Source organism: Porites lutea, chromosome 3 (genome assembly GCF_958299795.1).
Source record: "Porites lutea chromosome 3, jaPorLute2.1, whole genome shotgun sequence".
In the NCBI taxonomy this organism is placed as follows: domain Eukaryota; kingdom Metazoa; phylum Cnidaria; class Anthozoa; order Scleractinia; family Poritidae; genus Porites; species Porites lutea.
Window position 1 is genome coordinate 26,226,882 of NC_133203.1, and position 26,611 is coordinate 26,253,492.

Sequence of the window (26,611 nt, forward strand, 5' to 3'; positions counted from 1 at the left end):
CCAGGTACTGGATTCCAGTCTTTGTCACTGGCACTTGGATTCTGGATTCTAATTGTCAGTGGAATTCCGGAATCCTTGAGCAGTGCTCCGGCAAAACGATCTCCGTAATGTAAAACCTTATTAGCCAATCATAGTTTAGTTCTTAACATTAAGGAGCTAACTCGCGAATCTCTCTCAAGATCGTGCGCGGTGGATATGTTCACAAGTCAGACGTTACTTTTTGGTTGGAGAGAAGCGACGGCCAAAAATACGTCTGTGTCCGCAGGCTACTCCTGGTGCCGCAATAGACCAATTTCGGTGTATTAAGATTCATTCTTGTTTCTGAGACTTCTGAAATAAAAGATTAGGAATCAATTCAAAGTTCGGGGATGAATAATACATTTATTTTGTTTTATTCCACTAAGCCTCAGAACAAAGTGATAATTTTAAAAATCAGTTTATTCTCTATATTACTCAATAAAGGCTAACGGTCACTAGGGTTTATGGTTATCAAATCGACGAAGAGTAAGTTTGTGATCTGACAACATTATTTCCTTTCATACTATTGGTTCGAAAAGTTAAGAACCTTCCTTGAATAGATCTATTTAGCTTGTATGTTTTGTTTTCGGAACGAAGTTCATGTGACACGTAAAAGAACAGTACAGTTTCTTTTAAATTCCATCTTATTCACGTGTATACGTGAAAGCATAAGTAAACATACAAACTAAAACAGTCTGTTAGGAGGGGCATGTACTAAGGTCACCCTGGGAACAGGGGTTACAAAACTGAAATCACCCTTTCCTATTATTATTATGTCGCTCAATCTATTTCATTCTTTCTGTTCTTTTTGGCTACATTAAATAAGGAAATCCATATTAAAACGAAATGCACTAGCCGGGAATCAAACCCGGGCCTCCCGCGTGGCAGGCGAGAATTCTACCACTGAACCACCAGTGCCTTGTTGACCGACTCATTTCCTTAATGGTGGCACTCTGGTTGAATTTATCATCAGGTCATAATAACAAAAAAAAGGTAGAAAAGAATTGATCAAATAACCCCGGAGCAAGAGCTCCATCATCTTGGTGTTACATGTATAACAGTCGTGTCATGTTTTTTGTTTTGTTTTGATTTATTTTTAACTTAATTTATGAAGAGGGGGGCGCGACTTATCGAAACTTTACATTACGACTTTTCCCTTCAAATCGTATTTTGAGGTCACCTTCAGATCAGATGAAGACTTGACCTTTCCCCAGTCATCACTCTCTACTTTCCGTGTCTTACTAAAGTGAAAAGTGGAAGAGATTTACATGCGCGAGGGGCCGAATGGAAAGGAGGAATAAGAAAGTCCTCTCCAGTTCTCTTTACTTTTTCCTTTCCGTCGATCCTTTCGCAGCACAGCTGGGAAGTTATCAGCAGTTACCCCTCTCCACGTGTTTGCCTCAAAAATAGTGTAAAAGACATTTTCCCCGAACGAAAAATTGATCGTTTGCTGAGTAGGCTTATTAATTTCATTTGGTAAGGTAAAAAGTGGGGTTACCACGCGTTTTTAGAAGTTAAGTTGGTTGGTTTCGACCTTAACTTGAGCGTTTTGGGGGTTATTTACAATTTTCCCCATCCCTTCCCTGGTCAGTTTCACTATTGCTTCACTTAACGCAGAGTACTTTGGGATATCCACAATGGCAGACAGTCAGAAAAAACAACAGCACACGGAGGAGAGCAAAAACAGAAAGTGAAGCAGGACTCTAAGGAAAACAAAATGTACTATTTCATTCAACTACAGCTTCTCTGTCTCAAACACTTAACAAAAATTTTTGGAGAAGAGCAATCTCCAAGATATTAGAGGTTACTTGCAGCGCACATAGAGTAGTATGGCGAACTCAAGATCCACGGCTGGTGCTGTAAACAAACTACTGTACTGTAGGAGAAATTAGTCGACAGGGACTCTAAGACAGGTACTCCTTCAATCGTTTGCTAACCTGTACATTCGGTCCTCAAGATTTTTTGAACTGTAGATGTAATAATGGATTGTAAACCTTCTATCGTTTTTTTTTTATCATTTTACCGGGCTGGGTAATTCGATCGAATATATTATTAAACTTGCACACATTCAATGAGCTTATTTATATCTGTGCTTTGCGCTATCTCTTTCGGGCTTTGCCACAAGTGTCATATGACATAAATGATTTGCATAGACTCATGTTTCATACATGAGCTCTCTTTTAAAAAAACTGAATAGTGTGAAAGTAGTCGTACCGAATGCGTTTACGTACCCTCATATATGCACTGGGCTATAATGATCATTTTTTATATTTCGTTTTGATTTTTTTTACTGTAGCATTCTGTGTCAGGATCATTCACTATTTTTCGTTTCTAAATGTTAATTTTAGACTTAACAGTGTCTGTTAAACCTAAGAAAGTCTTAGAATGGAAATACTTTATTTTACCTTCCATCTTTAGTTTGTAAACAGCCGAATGGCAGCTATGTCTAAATGTCCAGATTATATGTGTGGCGTGAAATTGAACCCTAAGAAATACTATCTACACGACAATCTGCCAATGAGTCAATAATTTTAATGCTTAGTAATGCCAAAATGCTTAAATAACGATGACAATAGTAAAATGCCAAGAAAGGATAAAGGGGACAGAGAAGGCATCCCCCATACGCACCCTATTCCATAGGTAATTCTTCTCGAGTTAGTTTTAGAATCGGGATAAAGTTACCTCGCGCGCTGCGTGGATGTTTCGTGGAGGTTTCGCATGACTAAACGCCATGCAAAACATGTCGGGCGAAAGGCAATGAAAGCGTAAAGAAATCGAGAGCATTTCTGAATATTGAAGCGAAATGAGTCGGCGCTCACCTGGGAAAAGGGAATCGCTCGACTCTTTGACAACCCGCGAAATCAGTTTAACTCGAAGTTGTCGTAACCTCCGTGCGTTAATAAAAAGAGAAATTTCGCCGGTCTATTGAATCCGGTCGTTTGTACAATAAAGCAAGTAGCAAGTAATATTCATGTACGTGTAATTAGTTTTACAATTTTATTGTAGTTTTAAGTTGTTAGCCGCTGTTGATCAGTGAATGTAAATAGCGCTCTAGAAGTTATTAAATTATTATTATTATTATAAGACACCAAGTGTTATTTTTGTTGAATAATAAAAGACTAGTAAAAGAATAAATATCAAACCAGAAATTGCTCTCTTCATCCTGAGAGAATATTCACTGTGTTAAGGATTTCCCTGCTGTACTGTTAGCTCTATACAAGGGAGGAAGGGTGATTCTTTTTTGATTTCCGTTTCCCTGACACAGCTTTAGCAGAAATCTCTCTTTAGTCGTTTTCGTCGGAAAAATTCCTCAATTCGTGAAGGACGCGTGGCTCTGAGCGTGGGTCATCCACGCGGAACACATTCGCGCTATGTGATTGGCTGTCGTCTACTCCCCCTTGGGATCTGTGGTCTTCAAAATAACTCGAGACGAATTACCTATGGAATAGGGCGTGTATGGAGGATGACTTCTCTGTCCCCTTTATCTTCTCTTGTAAAATGCATAACAATTTTTTTACCATTTTTTTCCACGATGAAAGCGTTTCCTTTGCGGTCCGCAACTATTTGTGAAGCTGCGATCTCAGCAATCCAAGCAATCTTGTGATAGTTTTTTCCTTGTTTATTCAAAAAATAAAAGCCTCGGACATCTCGATAAAAGGGACATCTGTATGTACTCGAACACTTTAAATCTATCTTCTGGTGAATAATTACATACAATCTTACAAAATTAAAGAAGTATTCGGGAAAGTGTTTATAGCCGATTAGCCGATAATACGCGAAGGACGCGAGTGAAAGGTAAGCTTGCAGTTTCTCGATTAAGCGGAGGACTTAGTGCTATTTTCCTTCTGATTTACTGATCCTTGACTATGAAGGGATTTTTTAATACCCAAGCTCCAAGCGTAACATCTTGAAGCAATAACTTTTGATGTTTTAGAATTGGCTTTTGTTTGACTACAGGGTGTTTCAAAGGTTCGTTCCGATTTTTTATTCGCTTAAATTTCACTAATTATTAAAAAAACCTCTTGTAAAACTTAGTATGTTATTCATTATTTATTTAACATTGAATAACTAAAATATTAGTAACCAGAATGTCTTTCAGTATGTTTTCTGACATTTTCTAAGCGGTGAGGTATAGAATGTAGCTCCCAAGGCGAAGCGTAGTCACTGTCTTAGCTCGTCAAGTGTTTTGGAGCTGGATCTTTGTATGTTGTCTCGTCTGCGAAATCCAGATGGTCTCAAGGGGGTTCACATCACCTGAGTTTGCCGGCCGGTCCTCCTTTGGTATAAAGTTGGCAAATGCTTCTGACACCAAGCTTGCATGAAGTGTGCACCGCCTTTTTCACTTCAAGGCTTTCCAACTTTATTTGGTAACTTATACCCATACCGTTGTGCTCGAAACTTTGATCGATAATGTAAAGTTGAATTTTTTTTACCTTTCTGTTTTGTGGAATTATTACGCATATACTTACAGCGTTTTCGATAGTATTTCTCACAGCCATCCACTCCTTGGTTTGTCTTCTAAGGTCTTTACTTTTGACCACGTTGTTCGGTCATCGTTCAGACTTCTTTAACAATTTAATGATTTTTTTTTCTACTAAATGGCCAGAAGACCTTAAAAATAGATGCCTGAGCTCTATCACAAACAGTGTAGGCCTTCATTTTCATGAAGGAGTAGAGAAAATGAAAGAAAACGATAAAAATACCAAAATAGAAAACCTACAAAATGGGCAGGAAAACCGTATGGCGGGAAAAACCTCGCGTACGTGTACAGTTGGGGCAAAAATCAAAAAATATATATTATTTCTTCAAGTTTTAGTTTGAAATTACTTTTAACGGTTATTTAGATAAATTTCTTACCTGAATCAGTTTACATTTGCCTAAAAAAGCATTAAAGGCTTTGTGCAAAATACAATTTATAATCGGAACGAACTTTTGAAACACCCTGTATACGTTCGGTCAGATCTATCATACGTAGAAATAGCAACATGCGTATACTTCTTCGGTTTTCAAAGAACTGACAAGGTAAATAGAAACTATTTTACATCTTTTAGCTATTGAAAAACGACGCATCTTTTCCACAAGAAATAACTAGAATCTTCCAGTCTTACAGGGACAAAACCAGTCCGCGTGTCCTGTGTGTTGCGCATTTCTTTCGCGTCGCCCGCGACTACCTTGGGATGCGCAGAAAATGTGCGCAGTAACAATAGTGGGCACTGTCCTTAAATTTTTGTAGTGCATCCACTTTGACAAGGTTAGTGGTGCTAATTATTAAATGAGAGTTTTTGATTCAGCGCCAACTAACCATGCCAAGCGATTAATATTGCTTTTTATTGTTGTTGCTGTTGTTAAATTTTCTGATCATGATTTTGAGCAAGTATATGGCTCTTGGCAATTGCCATATCTTTTTTTTGAGGTAACCGGTGTTTTTATTATACACTTCCTTGAAGGGTGATCTCCCTTCTGGTTCTTTCCTGTTGTTCAGATGAAATGAGCTCTGCAAAAAGATAGAAACAGAGTAAATAGCAAAACAAGAGAATACTGAACCATGATAAGTATCGAAAAATTATTTTGGGTTTACCGCAATCAGTGCAACTAATTGCCTGTTTCTAAAGAGAAGGTCAAAAGTCGAACTTTTTTATGACACGAACCAAATTGTTATTTGGGAAGACCTAAATTAAGCAGGAAAACAAGATTAACTTAATGTTCGCTATCTAATCAGGATGAGTGCCACGAGATACGAATTTCAGTAAACACCGTCATCAAATGTTTATTTCTCATAACGGTGCAATACTTCGCCCTTCTCATAGATTTTCTGTATTTCTGCGGATCTGCTGGAAACAATCCCTTATTTCACCTGTTCCTTTACTCTTGTCAAATGACCGCCTGATTGAATTCCATGAAAGCACGAGTGGCCTGTTTCTGCTAAACAGGACTAAACTGACCTCACTTTAAACAGGGAGCTCAGAGAATCAACAATTCAAGCCTTCAATTCCCAGTTTCGTTCTTAATTTAACGACTTTCACTCTAATACCCTGGTCCCAAAGGTTTTTCTTGAAAATTTTATCCGAGGTTGAGAGAATGAGCCGTAAAGCAACTCGATCACGATCAGTGTTTTTTTCCGTGTGATTTTTCGCTTGAATGCGAACCGATACAATTGTTGTTGTTGGTGGTGGTGTTGTCGTTTTTTTCCTATACTTTTACTGTTCACCTTTAATGGAAAAAAGACTCTAATTACACAAGAGAATATCGAACAGTAGTTTTATTAGGGCAAAGGTATAATACAGGGGACTTGTTATAAACTCGCTATAAAGAAAAGCCGAAAAAATATATCCAGCGGTTCCTGCAGATGCCCGAACTCCCAATCTGCGAAAAATGTTTTCTACTCCCATGTTTTGAGTAAATGAGAAAACCGGATGATGAAACTATTTCATCCCCACGTCAATCGTTTCTTTCGTTAACCAAGCATTTAAATGCCTTATTAATATAGTAAGTGACTGACTCGTTGCCTTAATGTAGGCATTCGGCTGGCTCAGTAAAATTGGCAAATCGGCCATTATCTACTCTGGGTCGAGTTAGTGACCGACTTTTAAGATAGGAAAAAAAGTTAGAAAACAACAACAAAATAATAATAATAATAATAAAAACAGCTGATCAGCGTGGAAATTGTAGAAAAATACTAATATTGACCCATGACGAATGTTTATATTTTCTTAAATTTCCATTCTTTGTTAAATTTCCTGCACTCGCTGAATTTGTTTCAGTTGTCTAAGATTGAAAAAAAAAATTAAATAAATAAAAAGAAAAAATAGATCAAGGAAAAAAGATAATGGAATTTTGTTGTTGTTGTTGTTGTTTTTTTTTTTTTCATACTGCTTCAATCGAAGATGGAAATATGTGACCCTCCACAGGAATTTGATGCTAAAGGTGAAAGCACGCTCACGACACGCTTGCACGACACTCTTAGCGTGCCGTAGATCACGGATATGCGCATATTAAATTGAACAAACAAAGACGGACACACTTGCCTTTGTTTTGGTAAATTTAACACGCTAGACCTTTTGTTTTTTTGTAGCGTGCCATATGTCACGGTAAGTGTGCGAATTATAACACGCTTAGCGTGCAATTTGGGTAAGACACGCTGAACACGCTTGATTACTAAAGTTACTAAGATGATAAAAATGGCTTGGGTTTTCAGCGGATTTAATCAGCATCGATAACTGGTCGAAGTGAATCAAATATACCAGTTGAGACTGTTTTGGAATTTGATAGTAACCGTAGCCATTTGAAAATCACCACTTAATGGACGTACGGTAGGCTGGAATTAACGCGAGATCAGTGTAAACCAATTCCTCCGGCTGTCGGCTGTTGACCGGAATCGCAAAGAGACCTGCTATCGCATGAGAGGCACTGAAGTTATGTCGCCTGAAAATTATAGTTATGCCGCCGGAATCTTTATTAGCAGTAATGCACAGAGAAAATGAAGGTGAATAAATTAGTTTAATATTATTTCTTTAAGCCATGCTGAGACGAACGAAGGATATTAAATCGGAGAAACAAAAACTGCCTAGAATCTTCTATAGGTTGAGGAAGTCTAAACATTTCTAGATGACCGTTCCATGCATGTACAATCAGTTCGAAGCTTATCTAATAAATTCTTTACGATTTTCTGAAGTTTAATTTTTTCCATTTCACTACCCAGGTTAAGTATTTTTCGTAGAGAAAGGAATCCTAAAATTTTCGGAACCGAAAATACGATAAAATTCTCACTTTCCTAAAACTTTCAATTGGAAGCTAAATTTTTCGGGAAAATAATGCTGAAGCCCTTGTAATTTCGGAAAGACTGAAGTTGTCTTGGCTTGCGTGGACCTATTATTTTCAGAGAGAGAATTGGCCAACGACAACACGGCAGGAACTTTTGGCTTCGAAAAGCTATAATGAAGGAAAGATGGGATTTCTGTCATCAAACTTGCGCCATAGGGTCCGTGCACACTTCGGCCAATCTAATTTTCCATTTTTCCAACAAAAACGGAAAAAGAAAATATTACTTATCCTTATCATATTTACATATTTTAAAGTACAGAAAAAAATAGAAAAAAAGAAAATGGTCAGGAAAATTGATCATTTCTTCATTTTTCTAATTTTGAAGTCCGCCTCAAAAATACAAAAAATACGGTTAACGGCTAAAAGCGATATTTTGCTATTTTTTGTTTTCTTGCTATTTTTAGAAAATGAGAAAAATGAAATAATGTCCGATTCCTAACTCATTTTTTTTATTTTTCCGTTTTTCGCCAAAAACAGAAAAACAGAAAAATGAAAAAAATCATATTTATTCCCACCATTTTTTCATTTTTTCCATTTTGTTCAAAAAAATGAAAAAAAATAGAAAAATAGCATACCTATCGCCCAATTTTCCATAATTCCATTTTAATAAGAAAAATGAAAAAATGATAAGTGCTGCGAGCAATTTTCTATTTTTTTTTTATTTATTTAATAAATAGTAAAACTTTAAAACGATACACCCTTTCAGACAGTTTTTCACTTTTTATTTTATTGAAAAATGGCGCTCAAAAGTGAGAAGTTATGAATATTTTAACGGTGAAGAAGAGACTCGCTAATTTGGTTAGAAGATTTACCCAGGGTCGGCGGAGATGTGGGGGAATTTGGGAGGTGGGAGGGCTTAGTTTTCGAGATGCGGACGTAGTTCGTACTTTTGATCTCGATTTCCCTGAAGGTTTGAGTTGTCGGGGGTCGACTGTGGATGAAAGCGGCGAGAAAACCGTACCGTACCGGCCGTGGAAATGAAGAATATTAGAAAGGGTACGAGGGGGGAGGAGAAGGCGTGAAAATTGGTACGGGAAAAGGGGGGGGGGGGGGGTAACTCAACGGTTTTCATGCCAGCAACACTATGGTCCCAGCAAAAAAAAAAAGCGGTTCGTGAGAGAGATTAAGGGGAAGGAGTTAAGAAGGAGGTCGTTGAACAGTCACATGCGCAAAATAAATAAAGAGCACGCCAGTGAAGAGGTCAGACGCTTTTAAATGAAATAGATGCTCAAAAGTAGACTGCTTAGCAGTTCGAAATAACGGATCTTGCTGCAGAACGGCTAGTATACGCTCGCGGGAGAGAACATCTTAATGATCTGGCCCCATACATTTGCTCATACATTTGTTTAAACGTTGGATAGCGACTATCCACCGGATAGGCCACTACCCAGCGGCCTGATAATTTTTTATGTATCTAATTTTAGGGAAACCAATTGCGTTATCTACTGGATAGTTATTTATTTAGCGGATAGCGTTATCCACCTTTTAAGCAACTCAGCCCTGGAAAGACGAGAGCAAAGATCGCTAATGTCGGGAAACCCATGCGACAAGTATGGGGAAACGTTCTACAGTTTGAATGGAACAGGAACACTTTATGGTGACGCAGTGTTAGAACAGGTCACAGAGTGAGTCCTAAATAATGAGGTATAGGAATCAGCTAATCAAATCCAAAAGTGAATGAAACTACGTTCGCATTCTGAGAACTAAAGTGCCCCCACCCGCCCTCCGCATCCCACGCCTTCGCCAACCCTGTGTAAATCGTCTAACAAAACTAGTGAGTCTAAAGTGGATTAGGTTTTTATTTTCTTTATTGGTAAATGTTCATGATTTATCATTTTTCTTTGCTATTTTTCGTTAAAACAAAAGATGAAAAATTGTCCGTTTTTGTTTGTTTGTTTTCTATTTACTGAAAAAATGGAAAAATTATTCGCAACACTTGTCTTTTTTTTTTCATTTTTCTTGTTAAAATGGAATTATGGAAAACTAGGCGATAGGTATGCCATTTTTCTATTTTTTCATTTTTTGAACACAATGAAAAAAATGAAAAAATGGTGCGAATAAATATAATCTTTTTCATTTTTCCGTTTTTCTATTTTTTGGGAAAAACGGAAAAATAGAAAAATGATCTAGGAATCGGGGATTGTTTCATTTTCTAACAATAGAAAATAAAAAGTAGCAAAAATATCGCTTTTAGCCGTTTACAGTATATTTTGTATTTTTGAAGCGGACTTCACCATTAGAAAAATGAAAAAATGATCAATTTTCCTGACCATTTTCTTTTTTTCTATTTTTGTCTGTACTTTAAAATATGTAAATATGATAAGGATAAGTAGTATTTCCTTTTTCCGTTTTTGCTGGAAAAATGGAAACTTAGATTGGCCGAAGTGTGCACGGACCCTTTAAGACACTTAAATAATTGTAGGCCGCAATACTTCTGATGACGCTAAATCGGTCGCAATAACTTCATAGCGCGAATGTTTGTTTAGATGGTTCTAAAACAGACGGCAACCACAAGAAAGACAACAGGATGATTACGGAATTTGGACAATAAGACTGAAGCATACGCGATGTAATATTTCAAGAAGAACAAATTTACATACGTTACTTTAATACCGGTTTCGCTTTTTGTGTTATTGCCGGCGGGATCAATTAAGCAACATTGAAACCGTTTTGAAGAAAGTGACTTAAGTCCGAAAGATCACTGTTTCTGAGAAAATTGCAAATGAGATAACATTTAAGATAACCTTTGCACAGCTTCGTCAGTAAACATTTCTGGAAAGAACTTTGATTTTGCAATGTTAATAAAGTTCTACCCATAAATCCAGTAGGTCCCACCGTTCACTGTTTATACTTTTCAAGCGACAAACTTTTTCTTTCTCGATAGTTACCAAAAAACTTTTGGCTACTCTGCTAGCATTACTCTTTTAGGCAACACAGCAACAGCAGCCAAGTTTGAGAAACACACACCGTACGCACTTACTATAGATGTCTGAGCGGAGGTCACGATTTGATATTTGTAGTGTGCTAGCAAGGAGGATCAAGTACAAGCAACAATGCATAAACAACTACTAGCTAAAATCACTATCAACATTTTGATATATTGTTGTCGCTACAGTTTTGCACGTTTCAAAAAAGAAGAAATTCCACTTTAACTTTGAAAATATTTGATTTTTTTTTTTCAGTCCTTATCGTCGTAAAGCATTTCCCTGGTTTTCTCAGCTATTTACCTGTTTCTCTCCTTCTGACGAGTTCTTTACTAATGATACATACTTAGTAACAGAACCTTCAAGCACTGAAACATATAAACACTCATCTCATAAAAATGATGATTAGAAAAATAATCTAAAGTTTCCTTTGTTGCTTGTAAGAGAGTGTGCGATGAGGTGGTTAAGATAAACATAGTAAACTTTGTCAAGTTGGAACTTTCGTGGCTCGCGTTCGACTAAAATTGTAATTTGATAACAAGCACTACCCATCTTAATGTAGGAGCTTTTAAGAGGTTGCAACCTCAGTTTTCTGGCGTGTTGGAAATAGAAACGAAAACAAAACACCATCAAGAAAGACAAAGCAGCAGTCATCATACAAATATCAAAGCAATGGGCTACTTTTGCTCGCTGTTTTATTGTTAAAAATAAGCAAATGTTTCAGTGCGATGTCTATTTTGACCGCCTACAGTCTCCGCTACCGTGCAGGCGTTAAAAGGATTTATGCAGCAAAAATGCAAAACAAACAGTACGCTGGCTAAAGATACGTTGATTTAAAAAAACAACAACAACAAAAAAAACGATAGAAACAATACCTGCACGTCTGACCACTTAAAAAGAACGTTATGAAGAGGTCGCTGCATTAAATTCTGACACAAATCAGGATCTGTAAATATCATTTCCAAGAGAGGAATTTGCTATTTAACTGATGAGCACGTAGCACTGATCTCAGTTATCGCAGTGCACTGCTTCAGTCCTCATCATGGTTCAGTATTTCGCTGTTTTCCTGATTCTCTGTATTTCTGACGGTTCCCTGGGAACAACCACTTCACCTCAGCAACAAAAAAGCGCAGAGATAAAAGATTTATGCGAGGTATGGAATAATTATCCTGTTTTAGTTGACATTCCATGGCGTGTAGCATTGCGAAAACAAAAAAAAACAAAAAAAATCGCATGTATAAGGCCTTCTCGATGTTTAGAACTACAATCAAAATGCTCGCTTTAAGTATCGTGTTAATATTTTGCGTAAGCCTCATCTGTACTTTGCTTACTTAGTTTTCGCAATCCGTTTCAACTTTTGCACGGTCTCACTGCCTCCATACTAGCCTTTTTTCGGCATAAGGGCATGCCTAGACACTGCTAAGTCGATAATATTATAACAATGACAAAGGCCCACGTTCACCCTACATGCATTGCTCGCCCTGTACTCCAGAAAAAAAAAAAAAACATTTATCGTAGTTGAAAATCGCTGCCTTCATTGTGTAGAGCCAATCTTTGTTAATCTTCCACAGTTCGCTAAATCTGGCTTAAGAGAAAGTCTAAACAGGTTCTTTTGGTATTTTTCTTTACATCTTTTTGGATATTTTGGTCTGGTATCGAACCTTTTTGTTTCTGTAAGCGTTTGTTTCACTGCAGTACTTTCGATGGCGGCGCTATCGAAACCTACGGTTGGAAGACCCCGTCGACGGGGGTCGCCGAAGTACATTCGTATCCGTGAATCCGTTTTTTTAATCTCTGGAGAGATGGGAAAGAAGCTCTTGGCTGCAAATTCTACAGACAGCGTGTTCACCGAGTTCCTTCTACATCGAATGTTGATGTTCAATTGTAAACAAAGGTCCCGTTGAAATCAGTTGAAAGCGAAACAAGCGAGTCAATCTAACATGAACAACGCCTTATTTAATTTAACCTATGAAGCGAGTGACGTCCTTAATGTAAACTTATCGTCTGGCGTATCGCTGTAAAGTATCGAGAACTATTATTAACAAACCAGTCCTTAGCCAAACCTAAAGGAACTGTAACACAGCGATTACAGCGACAAGACTGTACGCAGTGCTGATTCGACGCTTTGCAAACACAACTTCTTTCTTATTCTTTCGAGAACACATACCTAAGCTTCCTAAGAATTAACACAAAATAATAGATTGAGGAATCAAAACATTTCACAGTCAAATCGGGCTTCAGGAAAATCTCACCTGGTGCTTAGACGTTTCGTAATTATATGATCTTCATTGTGTTCATCGGACTCAACAAAGCACCCATACGCATTCACTACCAGTTTAAATTTTGAACTGCGTTCTCCGATGACCTTTAACGAAGTCGGCAAAATATTTTTCTCCATTTGGAAAATAATTAAAGTCTCACTGGCCTCTTTGATACCGTCTCTGTAAGCTTCGGTCAAGCCACTGGACGAAAAAACGAATTTACCTCTATAGCAAATTTGGAGCAAATCATCTGCAAATGCCATATTTGCTTAATTTTGCTCAATTTTGCCACATGACATAGGACCAACTTTGCCATAATTTTGCATTAGTGGCAAAGGTGGTAAATGCCGAATTTGCCTCAAATTTGCCCCGTGTGTAAAAACAAGGATAACCTTTACTTTATCAAGGCATTTACAGGGGTGTCAAACTTGATAGCAAAACTGACATTTGTCAGGTTTTTGCCCAAATGGGCAAAAGTGATCGAAGATGAATTTTTGAATGCTTTTGCTCACTATGGCAAATTCGGTCAAAGTAGTAATTTGCCACATTTTTGCTCAATGTAGTAAAAGTGACCAAAACTCATTTTTCAACAGTTTTGCCCAGGATAGTAAATCTGAGCAAAAATTCACTTTATTTGTGTATCGCCCAGTGTAGTAAATGAGGTCAAATTATCACTTCTTCCTTATCTTTGCTCAGTGTGGCAAATATGATCAAAATAGGCGTTTGCCACTGTTTTGCTCAGGGTAGCAGATTTGGCCAAATACCACTTTATTCTCAATTTTGCTCAGGATGGCAGATATGATCAAAACAGTAGTTACCCATACTTTTCCCCATTGTAGCAAAGTTGATCAAATATCAGTTCTTCTGTATCTTTGCTCAGGATGGCAAATATTGCCATGATAGCAGTTTTCCATACTTTAAGTAAGGTAAACAAAGTTGATTAAAATATCACTTTTTTACACTTTTACTCAAGATAGCAAATTTGATCAAAACATCATTATCCACATGTTTCTTATTTTTACTTGGTACCATAAATGACTGACAAACAATTAAGACACCAAACAAAATTTCAAGAATAAAATGACTTTATTATCTTTAATATACACTGTACAATAAAAAGCAAGATAAATTAAAAGAAAGTTCCATTGGCCTCTTCAGGGCACTCCATGTACCACAAAATATATGCCTTTAAATAAAAAGCACATACAATGTGAAACTATCTAACTTCATAAGTGTATAAGAATGTACATTGGGTTTGAAAGTGCAAGTCAACACTAGCTGGTTCATAATTATCTAAGGTTGGTACAGGTAAAACGTAACTCCATTTGAGTGGTATACTTCAAATATACTCTTTCTAGATTCAATTGATACTATTGGCAAATGGTTGACATACGATAACAACATGTACACATCACTCCCAATGTAGATGTGACATCCTTACTAATGGACAGAACATCAACCACAGGAAATAAAATTAGCCTCAAATTATTATGATAAGCGATATTCCTCTAATCATTATTTATAAGAACTTGTTTTCATCTGATAAATATTATCCACTTCCCAAAATAGGCAGTGAATAATATTATATAGTGTATCTAGTACTATTCACTTACCCCCAAGGGGAGATACATCTGTATGATTCATTTTTAACCAAATCAGTTATATAAAAATATTTCTTGTAAATAAAATGAGTTACTATGCGAAAGCTCTGTGCATTTCTATGATTTGGGTACGACTTTGATATATTTTTACCCAGCAGTAAACACTTATAAGGTTAATTTTGTCACCTTTTTAGCATGTACATGTATTTTATTTTACAGGTGCTTCATTTACTGCTAAACTTCTAAAACTAGCATGAGATGACACCCCAATTTTACTCTCATCCTATAGGTAGCCAAAAGCTTTTCAAGTTATGAAAGCAAATCTGCTATCAACTGATTTGGTTAAATACTTGTATTATTATTGTAATCATAACTATAACAAAATTCTCAAATCTGATTGGTTCTCAACTGCCCTGATTTCAGCCTTAATAGGACAGTTTAATTGGACAGTACGCGTCATGCCTAAGTAATTGGATAGTACGCGCCATCACGCGCGCGCTTAAATGGCTTTTTTTTCATACCTAGCGAAAAAATCTTGGAATTTCTTGTGTTTTGATTTAAAAAGAGCCCTATATATCACAAATTTTGTTAAAGTTATGATTAATTGGTAACAGAACTTCGTGTCGTCCAATTCGGTCTGTAATCATACTCGTGATTAAACAAATCGGACTCCCGCTACGCGGTCGTCCGATTTTGTTAATCATTCGTATGATTACAGACCGAATTGGACTCCACTCAGTCCTGTTACCATTACTTATTATTATTATATCACTGTAAATAATATGATTTGGTGAAATTCTTGTATTATTATATGACCATAATTTTTTTATTTTTTTTACTAAAATCAAATTATTTGCTAAAAATTTGAGCAATTTTTTTCTGATTCACATGATCAGCTGTTTTGCTTGCAGTATTGGACTGATTAAATATCCAAATTATCCAAACACAATCTATGCACTATGAAAGCTCTGTAGAACTTCTTTAATTCATCATCATTATTATTGTTATTGGCATGCAGGTGATTAAAATTTAAGCCATGCTTATCAAAAAACTGTTATCACACACGGAATTTTTTTTTTTTAGCATAAAACATAACTGCACTCTTTTTTCATAAAATATGCCAAGAACAAAATAGGATCATGGCATTTGGAGTCCAGTAATTACTCTACTATGGGGTGTATTGGCTAGGTTTAGTCCTCAGAGTGGCACTTTTTAAGGCAGTGCTTAGGGTAGCCTTAGGATCTGTCACCACTGCGGAAAGTGGATGCAGATGTATCTCCAATTACATATGTTGGGTGAATGGACACAACGACTGAAAATACAGCTGCATTTACAGGCTACTAGATGGAAGGTTTTTAAAATTCAGTAAAGTTGCCAAGTTACAGAGTGATTCGGTGCAAACTAACAAGCACAGCTCTGCAAAGATGGCAAATTTTGCAGACATTTGTCTGGTAAGGGAAAGTTTGTGGCTCCACCATATACCATGCAAAGGTCATTGAGATTATGTGACTTTGTGTCAACACTTTATTTCAAATCGGACTAATCACAAACAGCGTAAGAACCTAGCCAGTCACAAAACGCTGACATACATGCATGTCTTTGTGACCCTGTGGGATTCAAACATGATATTGTGCACTAATTCTCAGACGGCATGCTCTGTACAGAAGGTTTAGAGTGTCTGCAACACAGGTAAGATCTTCATTGGATTGTGACAAATCACTTTGAGATTTGGTAATTTACCTAGTTTTAACGTGGCTCTTCCCCATGGCTGTAAAAGGATATTCACTTACTACATTGTCGGTCCTCATCAAAACTCAAAAAATTGTGCAATTGTCTACTGAGTAAATATGGTTCTAGGAACTTAACTGAAAAGGAACTGAATCATGATGCATGTCAACTTCAACTTGAGTGTTATTATTATTTTGTACATTTTTATCTAAAATGTCTTCTTCTTTTCTGAATGTTCTTCAAAAAATTATCTGCGTTATGCTTATGATCAAGTTCCTTTTTCTATTGTAAGTGGTAGGTGCCATAGCAAACTCAGGAGCATCATCTGGTGCTCCTTGGTTTGATGCTGGTCTCACTGTGTGCTCTATTACCATTATTTTCACTTCATTGGCTTTGACACCATGCAACTTTGCGGTCCAACTGGGCCATTAAACCATTAACCTCAATGCTCTGCCAGGAAAGTGGCCTTACACAGAGATTTTCCCTGTTTGGGAGGTCCTCATCTGAACCTGAAGAATTACCTTCATGCCACTCTGGTACAGCTGTTTCAGACAAAGACTCCTCTGATGACATATATGCAACGGACATACATGCAAGGTACTTGTCCTTGTCTGACTAACTGATGCTAGTTGACTCCCTCAGAGCATATTGGCCCTTTAATTTTTTTTTTTCTGAAAGAAAAATGAAGAGCCATGATTTAGCAGCCAACAAGTAACCCACAGTTGGTAAACAAGCATGTACTGCTCATACTCAGTGTAAATGATTGGGTTGCAGAACAATGACACGATGCTAAAAGCTGAAAACACTCTCTTAATCAAAGGAACAGTTTGAGGATATTTGTGAGAAAAATTCCTCCCTGCACTTTATTCCTACTAACTTTTTCATTAAATATATAATATGTTTTTTGGAACAGGTGTTAAAGTAGAGAGCAGAAATGCCTCTTTCTGTTGAATCTGCATTTGTTTCATTAAGACTCTTTTAAGTGTAAATAAAAACTGAAATAAATTAATTCCCCTGTCATTCAAGAGTAGAACTGATAGTGTCCCACAGGTCACCAGGCTCTAACAGAGCACAGCCATGACTCAACTGTACACATAAACCGTAAAACCGGTCAGAACCTGAGAAACGTAACATTAAGGCAACCCACATGTTGCTTAGAACAATAATTAACTAATTGTGGTTATTTGGCATGATAAAGCCAAAGCATTTAGTCGCAAAATGAACTAACAAAGATCCCTCAACATCATTGAGCTGTACAAAAGGTATAAATAATGAGGTATTGTCATTTAAAATGTGGAACAGTAATACAGTGGTCACTTGGAATGACACTTATGCTTCAAGATCTGGCAAGTGCCGTCATTCGCAAAATTGAGCCAAAATTAAGATCTCACAATATCACTGCACCATATTTATAAAGCATAAGAGTTTTGGATGGTACAATTTATGAAAGAAGAATCACTTGTCATTTAAATGTGGCACAATAATACGGTGGTCACTCAGAATGACACATAGGCTTCAAGATCTGGCATACGCCGTCACTCGCAAAATGAACCAAAATTAAGATCTCACAATATCACTGAACCATATGCATAAACCATGAGAGTTTTGGATGGTACAATTTATGAAAGAAGAATCACTTGTCATTTAAATGTGGAACAATAATACGGTGGTCACTCAGAATGACACATAGGCTTCACTTGCAAAATGAAAAAAATGCCGTCACTCGCAAAATGAACCAAAATTAAGATCTCACAATATCACTGAACCATTATGTATAAACCATAAGAGTTTTGGATGGTACAATTTATGAAAGAAGAATCACTTGTCATTTAAATGTGGAACAATAATACGGTGGTCACTCAGAATGACACATAGGCTTCAAGATCTGGCATATGCCGTCACTCGCAAAATGAGCCAAAATTAAGATCTCACAATATCACTGAACCATATGCATAAACCATGAGAGTTTTGGATGGTACAATTTATGAAAGAAGAATCACTTGTCATTGAAATGTGGAACAATAATACGGTGGTCACTCACAATGACACATAGGCTTCAAGATCTGGCATATGCCGTCACTCGCAAAATGAGCCAAAATTAAGATCTCACAATATCACTGAACCATATGTATAAACCATAAGAGTTTTGGATGGTACAATTTATGAAAGAAGAATCACTTGTCATTTAAATGTGGAACAATAATACGGTGGTCACTCAGAATGACACATACTGTAGGCTTCAAGATCTGGCAAGTGCCGTCACTCGCAAAATGAACCAAAATTAAGATCTCACAGTATCACTGAACCATATGTATAAACCATAAGAGTTTTGGATGGTACAATTTATGAAATAAGAATCATTTGTCATTTAAATGTGGAACAATAATACAATGGTCACTCAGAATGACACATATGCTTCAAGATCTGGCAAACTTATGCCGTCACTTGCAAAATGAACCAAATTAAGATTTCACAATATCACTGAACCATAATTATCTATAGATGTGAAACAAGAGTTTTTGACTGTAAAAATTTCAAAAGGAAAATCATTTGTCATTTGAAATGTAGTAGAATATTAAATAATAAATTATAGTGACCACTGCTTTGTCAAGTGCTGTCACCTGAAAAGTACAGTAACCCCAAAGATCTAACATATTAACTCAGCTGTAGAACAAGCGAAATTACTGAATTATGGACATGCTAAGGTCACATCACCGACTTATATTGGTGTAAAAGAAATGTTTGCCTGCACAGCTCAAGATCTGGCTACTTAAGATTATTCCATTAATGAAGACGATGCGCAACAAAGAGTACAGTTATTTCTGCAGTAAACAAAAAGGAATCAATCAATGGCATACCTGTGCATGCATCTTAAATTTTAAGATTTATGTTTGAGGTTTTAAGCTTACGCAAAGTTATTAGAAAACCAAAGTAAGTGAACGAACCACGATATCAAGAAGAACATACCTTTCTGCAATCCAGCTGAGTTGATGACTTGGAAACAGGCTTTATGTGAAGAATATCAGGGACCGCGGAGGGGGAGGGGCTGGTAGGGCCGCGGCCCCACCACTTTTTTGCGCCTCCGCCCCCGCTTTTTGCGCTAAAAAGAAAAATAATTAAAATAAAAAAAAGACTTGAAACAAGTTTTTTCCGTCTATATTCCGCTATATTCTCTGTATTTTCTTTAATTTCAAACGCCAGACATTTTGTGGGGCTCCCGTGCTTTTCGTGGTAATTGTGCCATGGGGCCGACTTGCCCCTTGATCAAACGCCATGCCTTGGCTACCCCTTCGCTTCGTTCGGCAGCCTGTTTTGTACTTCCATCTCCGGCAGAGTTTTTTATCAGTTTTATCAGACGAAATGAAGAAAATTACTAGCTTTTTCAAGCCAAACGAAGGTGAGTAGTTGTTTTGAGTTGATAAAAGTTTTATATTTTGTCTTTCTCCTTTCGAATCAATGAAATATTCGATGGCAAGAAGAATTACATTACTTGAACAGTGAACGGCCATAGTTAGAAATTTTTCAGATCACTTCAGTGTAGTATTTTCTATACTAAAATTGTAATCGCGTCTTTTCTTGCATTGAATCTATGTTGGTCGTTTATTAGAGTTATCTGGGACTTCGTAAAAGTCTGTAAGCTCTGCAGAAAAGACGACAACTACTCGCAGTGAAACTGGAGAGTTTGAGTTTGACCAGTAAACATTTCAACATATTGTTAAAAGTTTTATTTTTTGGAAGTGCGAGTTGTTTTTGACTTATATTCGTTAAGTGTAACTGGATTTTTGATGAAACAGCAGCGATTCAGCAACTTGACAGTACTTAATTGTCATAAGAAATTAACGGAAAGCTTGGACGTTATTCAGATCGCAAACACATTTGCTGGACGGAAGGAAAATCAGGTCAAGAATTTCGGTATCTTCACTAATGCCGACCTATAAAGAGCAACAAATACTGGATAAAGTATGCAAAGTCACGCAACAGAAACAAATCAAATACTATGATTTTATTCCTTTTTTCGATTTTCAATATGAAAAAATTATTTTCAATTGTCAGCCCTCCCACTTTTCGCCTTGCTCCGCGGTCCCTGAATATCGCAACTGATCACTGTCTCTCGAAAATAACAAAGGTATAAATCGTAATAGAACAGCTGAATAGAAAGACAGGCTTTCTATTATCCGAAAATTACAAAACTACTCGTTTTGCAACGCTGAATCGCTTGTGAAGTCCGCGTGAATTTGAACTGTTCAACGAAAGTTTATTTTACACTATTCTATTGGTTCAAAAGCCGCACGTGACAATGTAAATCAAATCGCGCATGTGCCAAAGTCACGTGGAAGCCTGGGAAACAACAAACATGGCGGCTGATCTTGCGACGGAGTGCATTCAGTACTACATTCACCCGGACGATGAAACTCTGAAATCTACTATTGAAATGACTCCTGGGTTCAAACCTTTCACATATTGTGCATTTTGTTCACCCAAATTGTAAATGGTAACGTTTTACGTCAGGGCCTCCTATTCCGAGACTTCTTGTGATACTTTTTTTTTTGTCGGAGCCACCGACCCAATATCAGGAAACGCATTCGACGCTAAACGAAAAAAAAGGGGGGATGGCCTTACCCGAAATAACCAGCTGCAGCAAGTAATATGATAAACCTTGAGAAGAATGTGATGGTGATTGAAACGGGGCAATGGAAAATCAAAACTTGCGTGAAATAACACTGTGAAGTTTGGTAAATGTGCAAACGTTGGTTAAAGTGGTCGTAAAGATAGTTCTTTGATCATATTTTGCTTAAATTTACGCCTCTAGTAACCATAAATTTACACAGTAACTTTGCTATGCCAGAAAATATTAAGCAAACATTCACTTTTGCCGTTCGATTTTTACACAGAGAACAAAATGGCGGCAAATTTGAATCTAAACACCAAATTTACTATGGGGAGCAAAAGTGAAACAAAATATCTGTAAACTTGATATTTACTCCACATTTACGCCACCCTTGCAGAAAAGTAAACTTTCACTTTCGAACAAAATTTGCACCAAGAACAAATAAGTAGCAACATTAGTACCCTAAATTTACAATAGATTTGCTCAACTAGCAAACTTAGGCAAATCCGTTTTTTCGTCCAGTGCTAGCGTGAAAAGAGCTACTCTCCCTAGCAGTCGTTTTTTAGTATCGTCACGCAACGCTCCTCAAAAGTGGAAGCCAATCAAAACACTGCGTTTGACAAAATAATCGTTTCAAAACAAAAACACAAGCGCGCAAAGCCGTTTGGGTGAACATGGGCCTTTAAAATTAGTATGCCGTCAATGTTCATTAGCATTATCGTTACCATTATCATTACTATTATTATCACAATTGTTTCCGCTAATCACCGTTCTCTATTGAGTTACTGACAATAAACACTTTCACTGCCCTATCTCTCTTCACTTAATCTCTTCACATTTTTCTTTTCAGAAAGTTGTACTTGGTCATGGTTTCCCCGGCATTCCAGGATCAAATGGCATGCCGGGAATACCAGGCGTGCCAGGAACGCAGGGGCCCCAGGGAAGGGAAGGTCCAAAAGGGCAGATCGGTGATAAGGGATCACAAGGAACGCCTGGTCCAAGAGGAGACAGAGGGCGCGAAGGGCCTCCCGGGAAAAGCGGACCGCCCGGAATCATGGGAATTAAAGGTGAACCGGGACTTCTGGGAATGAAAGGAGAGCCAGGCATTGTGAGAAATCAAGGAAGAAAAGGAGACAAAGGAGAGAAAGGAGAAAGCGTCAAAGCAAGTAAATCAAGTGTAGTACCACAAACCAACTGGAAACAATGTGTGTGGAAATCAGAATCCAATACTGATAACGGGAAGATTAAGGTAAATTGAGAATTTGATAATTAATAACTTTCATAAGAAAGTAAATGATATCAATAGGGGAAAAGAGGTGGGGAGTCAGATAATCCAACAGTTATAAGTTTATAATTCGTCTTTTCTGAGCCTTAATCCCCTTTTAGCGTGTCACACCTGAATTTTTATGCCCTTTCTTGTTTAGTATTTTTTCAGTACGGTTGTCTTTTTTTCAGGACTGTGCTTTCAACAAACTGAAGTCAGATACAGCGCTAAGAATCTCTTACCAGGGAAACACAAGATCCTATAGTCAAAATAAGTGTAATCGCTGGTATTTCAAGTTTAATGGAAATGAGTGCAGTGGACCAATGACGATTGAGGCTGTTGTTTACAACAACTGGCCATCTGGGAGACTTAATCAGTTGCATCATCGATCATTTGAGGGATACTGTGAAAACATCCCACAAGGAGCGGTTACAGTGGAATTATGGATCGGAAAGTGTAGTAACGAACACTTGGCTGATGCTTACACTGGGTGGAAGTCAGTGTCCCGCATAATGATAGAAGAAGTTGCTAGGCCCCAGTCCTAATACCCCTTTTGGGAGGCTGCTTCCCTCCAGTAGCGTCCAAAAGAAGTTCCTCTTGAGTAATTAAGCTAACGATAATGTACATTTAAGATTTAATTGAAAAATAAGGGGAAATAGAGATAACACCAAACAACAGTTAGAAGATAAGAAACCTGTGCGTAGCCACCGTTAATTGTTATAATTATTATTAAAGTCAAGCCATTCAGTGAAAAAATTGTGCACTTAGGGGTAAAAGCACCAATTTTGGCAAGGTAATAGTGCTTGGGCGGATGAACAATACTAGCTATGGACTCCAGTCAGGGAGAAAAATGTTGTAGTCTTGGGTTGGGGTGGTGACAGTTTCCAAAGCCGAACTAGCCATATCACTAAGGCGCGCGTGCTGTCCTAAGGACGTTTAACTAAAGTCTTACTCGTCTAACTTTCTGAATGGCATGGGCTGGAGGGTTTGAACACAGCTTGGGGGGGGGGGGGGGGAGGGGGGGAGTTTGGATATTTGTATGTTTCAATAAGTCTCTTGCGAAGAAAAATACAATGACCTTCCCCAAATTCTGGCAGAATTTGAAGTTATTTAGCGATAAGTTTCTTCTCTGACCTCATCCTTCATCTCCATGGTAGTGGTGGTGGGGAAGGGGATCGGGGTTTGGTCTCAGTGTAGTAAACTCAAAGAAATTATAGCCTGGGTCATTTTTGAACATCCCTCAATGTCTCAGTCGATTTTCGAAACAGTTTTGTACTATGGGCTTTTTCCTTCTTCTCTCCGTTTTTTCCTCAGCACTTTTATCTTTGATATAAGGAAGACTAATATATTTGAGAGATCATTGTCTCAAATCTTACGAACGTGCGTAAAGTGAGGGCATAACCAATGCTCTACTTCACATAGCCGGTGCATTTGGGGGGGGGGGGGGGGTGAAGGGTGGGGTGGCAGCGGGGGCCGTAGCCCCTCAAACAAAAATTTGGGATGGGGGGCAGAGCCACCCCACGTTTTGGTACCGACAAACACTTTTGCTGATGTACTTGACAATACCTGTGACATCAGCGACTTCAGAGCGCACATTTTCTTCCCTGAGACGACTCGAGAACTACCTAAGAAACAGGAACGCCTGAACAACTGCCAACTAATGCCTTGTCACAAATCTATTACGGACACACTAGACACTGTGAAGATTGCTTATGCCAACAAACAACGTAAAGGGCAGTTTGGAATTTTTCTCATTATTCTTATTTTTTTGTAGGGGTATGCGTATGGCTGAGTGGAAGATGAGCCCCACTCCACATTTTAAAACGCTCCGCCGCCTCTGCAGTTCATTGAATTAAACAGGGAAGAAAAAAACAAAACAAAACAAAACAAAAAACACCAAATGCAATATAATTACTCAAGCTTACCGTTCGAGATGCAGCTCGTGAAAGCCATCAAGTAAGAACAGAATCACTTAAGACTTTCCAACTCTTTTTACGCATCCAGCAAGGCAAATCGAAGTACTAAGAGTAGCTTATTTTTGAAAACGATGATTTCCAATTACTTTTTGTCAAGCGGCGCATTTCTCAACCAAAAACCCAATAAACAAACCAGCCAAGAACAACAAAAAAATCTTGATAGCAGCTGTGTTTCATTTTGTAGATCCAGTGCAAAAAGACTGTTAAAACATAAAAAGATGACACAAAACTCTGTCAGCTACAGCTATTAGTAAACAAGTCTGCAAAAGGTTTTTGCTTGTTGTTCGCCCGTTAATTCTTGCTGTCTGCCTGTCTCCTCTTTCTCTTTCCCGTCGCTCTTTACTCATAAGCAAATAGGTTGAATTCAATCCACTATTATTTGTTGCCATAACAATTTTTACGAAGCAGTTTACTAGAAACTGAGAACCACGGTCACAAAATCCTTATGCTGTGAAATACTTGAAAACAAGTTCCTAAAGGTTTTGAACGCGACGATAATTTGGACGAAAAAATGTATTTGCTTCAAATTTGATTAGCGCAAATATGATGAAAATTTGTGCAAACTGAGGAAAAAATCTGAACAAAGGTGGTAAATGCCATATTTGCATACTATTTACACCCAGATTTATTCCTCAGTTTGCACATTTATTGCGCATTTCCCGCCAAGAAAATATAACATACTCTTTTTTTCCACGGGCTGACACCTGAATTCCTTCCCTCCCTACCCCCAACGAGTGTACGGAAGGACGGCGTACGCTGATGTCAAAACAAAGATTTCTTGGATGGATAGCTTACTAAATTTTCTTAGATATGGGGCCCCGCTCGCGCGCTTCGCACTTCTCTGTAATTATTGTTATTATTATTATTATTTATTAATTTATTTATTCATATTAAATCACTGACACACTTCTGCGATATCCCTCAAATAGCCGGCCATTGTACCAGGTCAATCAATTCTTAAAGTTGGAGTTGTGTGTTTAGGATTTTAGCGTTTCAGACTAAAAGTCAAACATTTGAACTGCGGAGACTGATTTTTGTCAACAAACACCAGCTTAAAGTATTAATGAGTATAGTACACAGATTTAGCCAAGGCTAATAGCGAACCGTCCCTTTATATACTTTTAATTACATGAAACCAAAAAAAAATATACTTAACTGATTAAAAAATATATATATAAATCAAATTCGATAACAGTGATGGTCTTGAAAAAGAATTTCTTACCAATGCACCTGCGTCACTGAAAACACCCTCTCCCATCCCCCCCCCCCCCCCCCCTAAACTCCACCACACCCTTTTGGGAAGCTAATAGCCCATGAAATTTAACGTTTTGGCTTTCGGCGAAAAGACCAAGAAGGTTGATAACTTAATCAACATGGCCCAACAACTTAAAGGAGATCATATCGATTCAATCGCTAAGATGCGCAGTCAAAACAAAACTCTTGAGGCCTCAATAGCCTCGCTTTCGAGCAACTAGACCCGGGCCGGCCGAGAGGTCCGCCATATTTGCGTTCGACCAAACAATGTGAATTAAAGTGGCGCGTCTGGATTTTTTTGGGGGGATACCTTACAATTTTGAGCATTAACTACGTCGGCATGAGTAAAGATATGGGAGAAAGGTTACCACAACTGCATTATATAAAGATGAAAATTTCTTATGATCTGGGTTTTATTGCAATCGGAGTCGCCATGGCAAGGTAATGACGCCATTACATTTTCATTTATCTTTGTGTTTCTTTGTACCAAGAGTTCTTTTTTAAGAAATCGCTTAAGGCACGATCTACCTGCCATTACTGCCTCGGTTATGGCAAAGTTTGAACAAATTCTATGAGAGCGTTTTCGAAATATTTTGAAACGAAATTTTAAGAATCATAAAAACAGTGAAACAGCATGCTATCCACACAATTAGCTAATATTTTAAGAAAATGATAAGCTTTGGAAACGCGACTTCATCTCATAGTGGTTTGATTCCATTGAAAACTGCGTACAAAAAAAAAACAAAACAAAACAAAGAGGGGAATTGCTCTAGGCGATCGCGAGTGAGAAGAATTTTATTAACTTGCATTCAGCTGCTTTTGTTACAGTTTTTGCACGTAATTTGGTCCATGCCTACAAATTTCGTATTTTTCAAAAAAGCGCTCGCTAAAATTTGTTCATAAATTTGACAATCCCGAGATCAGTCGTCAATAAATATACCCTGTAACTTTCAAGAACATTAAAAACGGAGAAGGCTTTTAAATAGGCTCTTAAAATGAAATATAACCAATCCCCCCTCCTCATAATTTGTGTTTACCAGTGAGCGTCCTCATTATTCACTGGCATTGTTTTCAAGTTTCATATGCACGTTCATATCCGCCTCTTCCCCCCCCCCTCCCCAGTCGAGCCACCTTTTATGTAAAAACAGGAGCGAA

At 37.6% G+C, this 26,611-nt stretch overlaps 1 protein-coding gene and 1 non-coding gene across 2 annotated transcripts; one reads left to right on the plus strand and one right to left on the minus strand.

Moving 5' to 3' along the window:
* Positions 1 to 865: 865 nt before the first annotated feature.
* Positions 866 to 936, minus strand: Trnag-gcc (transfer RNA glycine (anticodon GCC)). The gene has a single exon. It is a non-coding gene; the product is annotated as a tRNA-Gly (tRNA).
* A 10,869-nt stretch (positions 937 to 11,805) lies between these two features.
* Positions 11,806 to 22,771, plus strand: LOC140930816 (uncharacterized). Its single transcript, XM_073380529.1, has 3 exons — positions 11,806 to 11,916; positions 21,813 to 22,211; positions 22,418 to 22,771. The coding sequence occupies exons 1-3, from the start codon at positions 11,806 to 11,808 to the stop codon at positions 22,769 to 22,771; spliced, it is 864 nt and encodes a 287-aa protein (XP_073236630.1).
* Positions 22,772 to 26,611: the final 3,840 nt, after the last annotated feature.

Excerpts from the sequence above, each read along its gene's own strand:
- LOC140930816 (XM_073380529.1), top strand. The coding sequence starts at position 11,806 with ATGGTTCAGTATTTCGCTGTTTTCCTGATTCTCTGTATTTCTGACGGT. Across the intron at positions 11,917-21,812 it reads AGATAAAAGATTTATGCGAG|AAAGTTGTACTTGGTCATGG; the intron begins GTATGGAATAAT and ends TTTTCTTTTCAG. Across the intron at positions 22,212-22,417 it reads CTGATAACGGGAAGATTAAG|GACTGTGCTTTCAACAAACT; the intron begins GTAAATTGAGAA and ends TCTTTTTTTCAG.